Source organism: Bombus bifarius, unplaced genomic scaffold (genome assembly GCF_011952205.1).
Source record: "Bombus bifarius isolate JDL3187 unplaced genomic scaffold, Bbif_JDL3187 scf7180000008030, whole genome shotgun sequence".
In the NCBI taxonomy this organism is placed as follows: Eukaryota; Metazoa; Arthropoda; class Insecta; order Hymenoptera; family Apidae; genus Bombus; species Bombus bifarius.
In genome coordinates, this window is record NW_022884401.1 from 247,014 (window position 1) to 259,026 (window position 12,013).

A 12,013-nucleotide genomic window follows, 5' to 3' on the forward strand; every position below is an offset into this window, starting at 1 on the left:
GTTGGTCTCTTCGGGATTGAACAGAGAGACAGTAAAAGAACGATGGACGCGGAAATGTACAGCAGAATGTGGCAAACGCCTAATCTGTACAGCACGTATAAATACCCCGCTCTAATGCAGCTGCAGGCGAACAATAACGAATTTCATTCGTGGTTTCATTCTAGGAAACCGTCCATGGACGACGTTGGAAATCCTACCTCTGTCAACGCACGGTGAGTACGTTTTATCCTGTTGAGTAATTTCTCGCGAGTGCTTGAGTTTTCGGTGTTGCTTCGAATCCCTGATATTTCTGTGATTTTTCTTCGATGATTGGACATTGTAAATATCAATCGTGTTTCAAAAGTATAGAAAATGCCAACTTATTGTATAAACATGTGCTTCTAGCTTTTAATAATCCAACGTATGAAGCAGCACCCTATAAAACTTTTTCAAAAATATATAACAGCATTCTTTTCTTTTTTTATGAACTACAAGCGAAATTTTCTAACGGTGTAAAATACTTACCGTTAACATCTACGAATGAAACTACAATTTGTCTGTAAAAATCGCATTTCAAGTTCCTACGATCAGATAAACCACAAACCAACTCGATCAATTGTCGACTTAGTCGTCGACGCATCTACAATCGTTTGCAATTGCAAAATAGCAATCAACACTTTGACGGACAAATTTGATTAGGGCGAACTATTTCCAATACGCAATTCTAATTCAGTAGCCACGAACAATCGTTCGGACCATCGAAATATCGATATCGGTGGCAATCGGGAGCGAAAAAGCGGCGTCGGTACAGGTAAAATCATCCTGGACCGTGCTATCGGTCGCGATCATCTACCCTCTTTCGTCGGAGGCTTCGAGGACGGCCTATCTGCCGCAGTAACAATTGAACCCGTAATAGAATCACATTTATTCTTATTACCCGACGAGGTCAAGCGACCAACGAAACGCCTTGGCCCGATCCGAAGTCGGATCAGCTCTTCTCCTAAGCCATTTCACGAGCTGTGTTATTTCTCCCCCGGCGTCCACGCACACACGTTCCCCGTCGCCACTCTTTGTTCGGTCCTTCAGTCGAATCCTTCTACTTCCCTTTCTTACTTCGTCAAATTGTGTCGTCTTTACTGTTTTCTTTAAACACGCTGGAGTGTGTTTGAACGTAACTGAGATGGTTAGAGTTCATTTGTGGATTGAACTTCCAATATACTTTCAGCTTAGTAATTTTATATATGTATATATATATATATATGTATATGTAGTTGACATTAAATATGAAATATCGAAACATTAAGTTTAGTAGAATATGAGTGTGAAAGTAAAAGGGAAAGATTTGTCCGGTAGGTTTAACTTAACGATACGTAATGAGATGCTCGTGTTTCGTTCTCTCATTAATTTAAATTACGTTATAACCCCTGCAAGTATCATTGTAAGCCTAATCTACCCTATGCGCGTTTAACTCACGAAATTAGCATACCCTCGTACGCGTACCCTCTTAAGCTCAAACGCTGATAACCTATCGTTCAAATTCCTGTTGTTCCAAATCTGTCACTTATTAGTAAAGAATATTTTCTATATTTCTTTCGTTAATGATGATATTAATTTTAATAATCCGTCGAGAATAAATGAAAGAATAAAAAAGAGGTCGAGAGGCGAGGTAAAATTAAAAGAAGATGTTACTCTTAGAGTTGCAAATGTGAGAAAGTCGAATGTAAAAATTATGCATTTCGCGAGTAAGAGGAACTGAATTTAAAAAAAAATCATGCATCTTGTACTTGAAGGAATTATGCGCCCTCGGGATTTGTTTAATTAATACAACGATGACTCATACACCTATGCACCACAGTGCGTAACAAAGCATCTGCCACGGTGTATCTCGTTCTCCATCTCGCCACGTTCTTTAGGACTGAACCTACAAGACTATCAAAATCCTTTGCTCGCGTTATGAAGATGCCGCCTTGCAGATATATATATATGTATATATATATACATATACATGTATGTATGAAATTTCTGCAGAAGGTCCTAACCCATTCTGATGTTGACAATAATTCATCAGCCCGTATTGTTGTACGGCTGGTGAGACCAGAGGGACGACGCGGTTTCTCTTATCTTCACAGAGATTTCGTCAAAATTTCCGACCTCTGTTTTTCGCTTGTAGATCATTGTCTCTAGTGTGTAGCGTTAACCGGAATCTCGGTTAATGGCATTAATGCTGAAGATTAAATTTGGAGAGAGTCGTTGATTCATGCAAAATACTTCCCTTTCTACAAAAGACCAGGAAGTTTCCTAAATATTTTTTCGACCCAGTAAATCAAAATCTATTTAAAAAATACAAAATCTACATAGAACAATAACCGCCGCAAGCAGTAGTTCTTCGTCGTTCTTCGTCTAGAAGACTATTTGATCGCATTTCGCTGTCCGTTCGGACAAAGATTAAAATATCTCGATGATATAATTGAACGTTCGCACGTACTAATGGCGGGGCAGGTACGGTTTAACAGTTAAACTGCAGAGGTTCGTGTAACACGGCGGAACGGCGAGTAACCGTGAAGGTGTGATGATAAAGAAAAGGTACCTACGTGGGCGTAAACGGGTGGCGACCTCGGAGGCGTAACCAATGCTCCAGGCGACAACCTTATCGAATGGCAAGTATGCCTCTGCTTGGGCTGCCAACCTAACAAGCGGTCGGCCGAATCCTTTGTACGCGTGGAAACACGACCATTCGAGAAAAAATTGCGCTACTGGTAAAAAGATTCTAGCGATCGAACGTTCACTCGGTTATTCGAGCCGGTAAAAAGCCAAGTCGATGGACTCCGATATTCGAAGATCTCTTAACTTTAAAGATAGATTATGATTGATTAACGATCGATGAAGTTCGTCTACAAGAAGATTCTGTCGTTGAGAATATTGCATTGGGAATTAATTTGAAGGAAATTTATTAATTATCAAACAAGTCGACCTCTCCAAGATAAAATACCTCCGATCGTAGAAAAAGTTGCGTCTCCGGAAAATCTATTAGATCGAGCGTATCAAAATCTCGCCAAATAAGATACATCAACCGGCATCAACTCCGACAAACTGAATCAACTCGTCCAACCTCGTTAAAACTACCTTAAAAAACGTAACAACTGAACAAACCCGAAAAAGAAGGAGCAAAAACAACGTGAAAAAGACAAAGAAAAAGAAGAATCTTCTCGCGAGAGACGACATTCAGAGATTTCGCCGGTGAACATCAGAAAGGTCTCATGCAGGAACGGCCTCACCTGACTCCAGCCACCGTTACGGGAGACTCCTTCGGTGCCACTATTAATATTAATGCATTCCGCCGTTCTTGCGGCATTGTACTCGCGTTGACGGTGCTGCTCGTCCAACGTCCAACCTCGTTCCCCAACAATATCCACGCGGAACGCGCGTGTGCGAGCACGACCGAGACTCTTACGTTTATACGCGTTCGCGTCGTCGTCGTCGTCGTCGTCGTCGTCGGGTACTCGCGTCTCACAGAACACCGTGTGGCAGCTCGTGTGTTCCCAACTTTCTTGGCCTCTCACAGGTCCAAATGGCTCCTCTGATTGTGTCCCGACGGTTTTGTGCCCGGTGCTGGCTGAATATTCAACCGGCCGATAAATAACGTTGAAAGGAAGAGAAACGAGCGAAACAATGACGAAGGAAGATTTTTCCCCGAGTTGGTTGGGACGGCCGCGTCGAGACATCGGCTTGGTACTTTTCTTATGCGACGAACGCGCGCAACACCTCTTCTTCCAGCCGACTCGTTCGGCCTCTATTGCCACGAAGAGTGCCCCGACTCTCCTTCTATTGTCGCGCGCGATTTCCTCCTGGTCTTATGAGAGCTCGACAATGCGCGTTTCTACACGCTCTCGCCTACCGTAACCAATGCCCCGCGTTACGCTCTGGACCGGTGATCTATACCGAGCATTCTTCTCTCTTCACCGTGTCCCGTGTTACCGGCTTGAACCGCGACTCCGTGCCTCTACTCCTTTTTTTCCTCCCCCTTTGTTTTCCAACTTTTTTTACCGTTTCTTTCTTTTTCTCCCTTTCTCTCTATCTTTTTTCTTTTTTTCTTTTTCTTTCTTTTTTTTTTTTTTTTTTTTTTTTGTTCAAATGACGAAAGGTTCTGTAGAGGCTTCTAAAGTTCTATGGAAGTGCGGAGAGGTTTGAGAAGGGAGTGAATGATTTGGAGGCTATGGTGGACGATGGATGTGTTGTTCGATGTTCGGTCAGTTTGTTAATGTTTTGCTTATATCGGATACTCAGTTTGTTTAATTCATACAAGAAGTTTACGATATACGAGTGTTCTTCTTTTCTTCCGACGACCGCCTTAGCGTGGTTCTTTGATGTTTCTTCCAACTACTACATACTTGTTTACAGCCTGCCTGTCAGATTTACAGACTTTCTTTTGTATCACGTACATAAGAAACACATAATCGTAAAGATTTTTCTTCCTTTTCTGTGGAATATCCTTCGCGTAGGTCCTATCTCATCGTCCTCTTTTCCTTTCGTCTGTTTTTCTGCTAAGTATCGCAGAATCGAAAGTATACTTGCCAGGTTTTTCTCCTGTGATCTTCGATTATTTTATTTAACGTTAGGAGCGTCTAAAATTGTCAAGGTCTGCGTTCTTCTTAGAAAAGAAAAGAAGAAAGGAAAAGTCGCGTGACCGAATATGGTCCAAAATGGCGCAAGATTTAGAGAGCTACGAAGGGGGCATGCGCGTATCCACGGGGCGCCGATGCTTCACCACAAATCTTATTCCCTTGATCGACCAATATAAAGAAAGGATTATGCGAATATTCGGCTACGATATCTATCATCGTGAATTATCACGCCGTACGTTAGGACATTCGCGGAGACTTATTATCTGACATGATTTAGGGGAGCTAAAAAAGTTCCTGCACGGCCGAAAGAATACGCTGCCTCCGCATATTTTTCTGGCATTATACGCCATGCCGCGAGAGTATCAATTAAATGATAATGTGGTGATTAATAGGAATGATGCGGGCTGCTGATCGTTCGTTTCGCAAAAAGGCACCTCTGCCACGAAACTAACGTTTACGAGATCGATGATATCTCGGCGAAAAAATCAAATCGGAGGGTAGTCGGTAGATTTCGGAGAACATTCGTCATTTTTAGTTGAAACACGATTGTTACGATATCTCCTGTTTCCATTATAAATAAACAGACGAGTTTGTTAGCGATTCAAAGAGCGAGCTTGAATCGAGAGAAATTTCGGCGAGGCTCGATTATTTTTGACGTAGATTAAAAAGATTAATACGTAGAAGTATTTACATAAATTTACAGTACGTGTTAAACGTTAAAAATCACCGATACAAACACACGAAGTAAGAGCAACTTTTGATAAATATCGATAAGATATCGATGAGGTAGGAAGAGATACCAGAGACGTTTAGAAAATTCAAATACTCGTCGCATAAATTTTCTCAAAAATATAACCTAATTCTTCTTATTTCGAATCCTAGTTTGTAACCTAGCTCCTAGCTAGCTTCAAAGCACTGCCAAAAGTCAGTAAGTATCGATACAACGTAGCAATCGCACGAATACTTTCTAAGGACGAAGACATCGGGATATCGCTAACAGCGCTAATGAAAATGTAACGCGTAATACGCTCGTAAAAGGTATTTGTTTACAAGCTTCTGAATACTTCCGCGAGTCTGTGTACGTGCATCGACAGGGCTAACAAGAGCCGTGAACGGTGAACCGATTCGGTCGACAAGGATCGGAGAACCGGGTGTAGAAAGAGGGCTGTGCGTCGGTTTAAGCAGTCCAGCGACGTCTCGCAAATTATAAGAACGTGCGTCCGGCGAATGCACGTGGCGCAGCCGAATTTCTGCACGTGGGACGAGCGGAATTCCTAATAAGTCAGGCGACTAGACAGAAGTCTCGCGCTCGCGCCCGGTATCGGCTCGTGCAGCTTGGTGTTCGACCAAGAGGGCCGAGATAGGAGTGACGTCACGGATACGTGGGATTCCTCTCGAGCAGCTGGATCACGTGCTGCGGCCGAACGTGAGGCTAACTTAAATGCGGATCAGGGAGAAACCGTTCCAAAACCGATCCCCAAATGAATGCAACCGGCCGCGATTCAAATTGTTTTCACGTTCTTCCGTTCGCCCGCGGTATCGACCCTCTCGACTCGTTCAATGAAGCTCCGAGGCTTCTTCTCCTCCTTTTTCGAGGTCAATAGCTCGATACACCGCTTCGACATCTTCTCGATGCCTCGAGTCTTGAGTCGACGTCGCGGACCAAACGAGAGATACCATTACGTTACCGCGGCTTTACAGACTTTGCTTAGTACCAGGCAACTCGTATCGTAGTGTTCGATTCGCTGATAGCGTATTTTGGTAGAGCGTTTTCGATAAATAGTATCTTCGATCGTGTCTAGAAGTGCCTCGCTGACTTGGTTGTGCGTGTACTAAGAAAATGTTAACGTGGCGTTTAATTCGATGGTGCTGTCGACAGTGTATTTTGCTAGAGAATTTCTGATCACGTTTCGTTTGTTTAGTAGTAGAGAATTTTTAACGTTGCAGCGACGATAGCGTATACTTATATGATTTTACGATAAAATCTTTTCTCCTTGTCAGTTCGATCTTCTTTTATTGTGAATTTAAGTTCTTCTTACGAAGTCAAGTAGATTGATTCTTTCTTTGAATTTCCATCGCATTTGCGAATATACATTTATATTATAATGTGAAACCTCGTCGGAGGTTCGATCTCGTAGATCGTTGGAAAGTTTCGATTTCGATTCCGTCTTTCAGTTCCACCATCGAGTGTCTCGGTGTTATCTCTCGGTGGTCGGTCAATTTACACGACGCTGGGGTCCGCGTAAATAGAAGCACGACTGATTTAATTTCCCGTAATGGCAATTGACTGCGATTGTCGTGTGGCCATCGACGTTCCCAACGGAGGCCACGACTCGTCTTCCGCATTGAGACTTCGTGTTTTCTTCGATAGCCAAGACGTCTCGAAAATTTGTTCGTCAAACGAAATTGCACTCGCTCTTTATTAAGAATGAATTAGATTTCAATTTAAGAACGAAAAAATGTACAGACCGCGTGTTACCTATATACGTAGCATACGAAAATATATACCCAAAGAAAGACGTGAATTATCACGTTTAACGAATAAAACAGATCTCTTACAGTAAAAGATCGAAACTGAAAGAAATAACGTCTGAATCAAAAGGATTCTCATATAAGCAACGCTTTCAACCATCGTTTTCCCTGTGGCTCCATCGAATAAAAAATTCCTCCCATCGCCACTAACCGAAAGAACATTCTCGCCGATTTCCAAGAGCAACCAAGAGCATCTTCTCGCGACTTTTTCCTATCCATCGAGTCAATTCAAACGATCGGCGCGTCCAAAATAGGAGAACGTGTACGTCGTTGGAGAGGAAGGGCGGAAAGAAACTCGCAGTAATTACGTGTTCAGCCTAATACGTCCGGCAGTGAAATGCCGCACGAGATCGAGATACTGGGGCCGAAAATTTCTCGGCGCAAAACCGGCCGGTTAACAATGGGTATTTTCATTAGTCGGGGCCGAGGCCCACGAAGACCGAACGGTAGGATATTTGATTCGGTTTTTATCGGTTCGTCCGACATTCCGAGCCGCGGGCCCGCGCACCCTCGATCACGGCCTATCGGAAAAACGCCGGCCTCTGCCGATCTTCTCGATCGCGATATCAGAAGAAGTTCCATTTAGGAGAAAAATAGCATTGTAAATGCAACGTGTCGCGGGGCTTGTTTGTTGTCGGTTCGAGTTTCGCGCCAAACAAAAACCATCGCTCCCGGTACGCTTGCTTCTTCTCCATTCTTCTTTGCAAATCGATTTCGGATCGTTCAGGAGCATACGACCGTGGTTTTTGGATTTACAGATCTCAGAAAATGGAATCGTTACTGAAAACAGAGAATTTGAATAACCACGGTGCGATTTTAATATTCGGAAGTTAAGTCAGTTCTTCTCGTAACTTTTCTAAATTCGCCGACAGTAAATAGTTTAAAGACTCTGGAACGAATCCACGAAACGCACACTTCACCTATTTAAATATTATTTCAAATGATTACCAACTGGATAGTCATCGACATGTTGCAGCTTTCATTATCAAAATGAAGCTGATCGATTTCATCCTTAACGATGTTCCCGAGAGGCACAGACGTATCATCAAAGTCACGTGAACGTATAGACGTTCTACGAAGACGTATCGAATCGCACACACGGATGCACACAAACATTGTCGCGGGTCCAAATTTTTCCACTTGGACAATGCCCGTGCAGGTTAGGGGCTGCAAAAACTAAACGGGTCCGGTCTTATCTAATCTCAATATAATTACGAGTGCACGTCATAAAATTGCTTATTATACTATGGAAAACTTGATTCGGGGACCATAATACGGGGTTTGGAAATTAACCTTACCCGTCCGTCTGCCTACCTACGCTGGTGATGATTATGTCTACTTATAGGTATAACTACTTATGTGCACCAAACTACCCGTCTACCGGCTCAAATAATATTCGCGGTTCTTCTCCCCATTTTCTTTCTTTCTCTTTCACTTTTTACCCACCTGAATCTTCGTCCAGCCACCCTTCACTTTTATCCTCCATCCCCTGCCTTCTTTCTTCCTTCGTTTTTCCCTTCCCTCTATCCACGCGGTTTCTTCTCTCGTTCTCCCTCGCTCTGAAAAGGCTGCACGAAACTAGTTTATAAAACGGGTCGGGCTAGCACACACTGGCTTTTATTCTGATCCAATGACCCCAGCGCCGGATCCTCTACCAATGCTGTTGTAGTGACGTATGCTTGTTTATGTGTTACAGATTTGACGAGAGACACTACGCTTTCGAAAGGTATGCTAGCACTTAGTCAGAATGCATGCCGAGTTCGATTCTTCTATTTGCCTTCGTTTCTTTTTTATGTGCGTTCATTTCCTTTTTATCTGTTGGTTTGTTTCCTTTGATATTGGAGTCTTTCTTCTAATCCTTTCTTTCCTTTGCTTTGGCTCTTTTTATTCTACTTCTTCTACAGGCAGAATGCTTCTTATTGGAAGTAGATCGTTTTTTGAGTATAGCTATTTACTTGAATTTAGGAAAGAGATTGATGTGTTTTCTTTTTTTTTTTTTTTTTTTTTATTGAGGAAATCACTTTTGTCGAAAAATAAAAATATTTATTTGGGATTCAACGTTTCTTTATACTTGATTGTAGTTGTAAGCGCCGGTACTAATGCTCTGTTTGCTATTATTCAAAAAGAATTTATTTCTATTTACAAATGATATTTGCTAGCAATTGAGCGACTCGCTAAAGGCCGAAGGATGCAAATCGCGCGATTCAAGGGGTCCGACGAAATTTCGAGGCAGCTGCCGTGTGAATCGATGTGGTTGGATAGCTCGAAAATGAGGAGTAAACGACGTTGAGAATTTTTAAGGTATCGAGGACTTTTTTCTTGTGATGTAAATTACCTGGCAGCCGAACGTATACGCGATTCTCCGCAAGGTGATAGTTACCTTTCTACGGTGTTAGAAGATCGCGGAATCGCGAATCTGACGAATTTTCTCGAATTGCCAGACATTGTCATGTTAAATCGTTATCTGGCTCTTCTTTCAATACCATAGTTCTTCCTTATTCCCGTTAAAATATAATCCTCTCTTACTTCTTGCGATTTCGACTTCTCAAATTCGTTCAATTCACAAGCCCGTCGTATTCCAAGAAACTCATTTGTCACACATCGCATCCTTGTATTCCTTTCAAGCAAAAATCAACATCACAAAAACGCGAAGCCAAACAGCGAACCAACGAGGCAAAAAAGAAAACGATAAATTTCCATTAAAAACGTAATGATTGGCGAATACGCAGGTGAAGGATGGAAACGCGCGAGACGAGGAGCAAGCGTATTCGCGGTGAAGCTGGTAGGGCAGAGCCGGGCGAAAGTAATTATTGCGCTACTCGACGATTAACTTTTTTTCAGAGCCAGGCCCTCGCGCGCCCGCTCGCTGCTCTATGATTTCGCAGCCTGTATCAGCAGGATAATAACGTTCGAATATTCGTGGCAAGAACGGAACGTCGGATCGGCGTTAACCGGCACTCGAAGCCGCCACAGCCGAGCGTTCTGATCGAGCCGAGCATTTTTCCTTTGGGTCCACGAATGGTCCGGGTCCCAATTAGTCGAATAAATCGCCACGATAACCTAATAATGATTCTATTAACAATGTAAATGGGACTAAACTGCGGCGGGACGCGAGTCGAACCGTAATCGCGCCTCGTACCCGTAGGTAATAATCCCCATTACCAAAAGTTTTCGCCTTGCTCGCGTTTTATCCCCTCAGCCGCGACCTCGAACACGTAATTCCGTTTGCATACGCATAATATAACGCATAATATGCTTCCTATGAATCTCCATAATGGCCGGTTCAAAGTCGTCTCGCGGGCCTGCGATCCTCTCTATATATATAAGCTTACGCAACGAACACCATGGCCCTCGTCCACATCGACGATGTCGACGACGTCGATCATCGGTGATTGCGTCGTCCACGTGTGTTTTATTAGGTTGAGTGTCGCATAGCCTCACGAAATTATTTCAACACTTTGCATACAAATCTTTTATATATACATAGATTGTATGTTTCGTACAAAACATCTTGGAATCTCATTAGCACCGTAACGAGATGCGATTGTCATCATTGTATCGGACAATATATTAAAAAAAAACTAATTTCAATATACGATCGAAGAATATTACAATTTTCGGAACAATAGCTTCCAATCTACAAGTAACTGTTATAACGCAGAGACCTCTAATTACGCGATCTCGTTATTAAAAACATCAAGCGTAAAACTTAAAAAGAAGCACATAATATGATCGTTGCTTTATAAGAAAAAATCGTCTCGGAGAAGGAACTTTAAGAAGTAAAGAACGAGAAGAAAAGAAGAAGAAGAAGAAGAAAGAGTAGAGGCAATGTAATCCGACGAATGGAGAAAATGATCAAAGCACCGCGTTTACACATTTCCATAATGTGCGTGCATTATCGTGCGCCGACGTGGCCAGCTCAATTATCGTATAAATATTATCCGGCTTTGAAACGCGATTATGTAAAAATTCGAGATGGAGAGCGGAATTGCAAAGCAGCGCGATTTTAAGTTGCGGGATATGTTCACTGTCGTTGTATTATAATGCGGCCAAACGAGCGCTTTTGTTTCCCGAAGGACCGCTTGGACTCCCTTGTTCGTCTTCTATGCTCGCGCGATGCTTCATCCCCTCCCGCTTCCTCTAAATCCTCCTCCTTTCGAATCTTCTCCACTTCTTAATTCTTGATTTTTTCATTTATCGCTACATATTAGGAGACTGGTTAGAAATCAATGTAATTTCTATAATATACGAAGATCATAAAAAACCGTGATATCAGATCGTTTCGTAAGTTTTGTCTATCGAAAGTTTGGCACGAAATTACAGAAGAGCATTATGTGTTTAATTTGATATCGCCTCTTAGCTTAGAATCTGTATATTTCGTAAAACTATAAAGATTCTCCAACGTTACGCTTCCCACTAATAGTATCCCAATAATAATATTACGAAATAACATTAACATTAGGAAATATGAAAAGAAACAACTCATCCTCTAGCTATAATTCTAATAACAAGCGTTGCGCCGAATTAAGAACGGTGCAAGAAGATCGAACGTTTCATCGAAGGGGCAAATCGAATATTGCTCCTTTCCACGGCGTCTAATCGAGCACGGTTCGTTGCATAAGTATAGACACGAACACGTCGACGTTCTTATTAAGGTAGAAAGTAGGAATGCAACTTACGGAGCATCAGAGGGTACAGACGTTGAACGTTCGATTCAGCCCGGCACAATTCCACCAATCCCTACCTAGCTTCTTAAAAGGCATTTTAAATCGGCGTGTCGTGAAAGAATCTCATAGAGATGCGCCGTATAAAGGCATTCCACCAACCCTCCTATTCTTTCCTCTCTTCTTTCTCATCTTTTTCTTTTTTCTTTTTCTTTT

At 42.4% G+C, this 12,013-nt stretch overlaps 1 protein-coding gene across 9 annotated transcripts in view; it reads left to right on the top strand.

The window, feature by feature from the left end:
• Window positions 1–12,013, top strand: part of LOC117207432 (protein trachealess) — a 138,449-nt gene that overhangs the window by 43,007 nt on the left and 83,429 nt on the right. For 3 of the 9 annotated variants that reach the window (XM_033447670.1, XM_033447668.1, XM_033447674.1), the window contains 2 exons: window positions 165–212; window positions 8,830–8,859. The exons of 2 other annotated variants lie outside the window; for them this stretch is intronic. In XM_033447670.1, the coding sequence (XP_033303561.1) occupies window positions 165–212; window positions 8,830–8,859 (78 nt within the window). The remainder of the gene's footprint in view (window positions 1–164; window positions 213–8,829; window positions 8,860–12,013) is intronic. 4 more of the 9 variants (XM_033447669.1, XM_033447672.1, XM_033447676.1 and 1 more) reach the window with 2 other exon arrangements.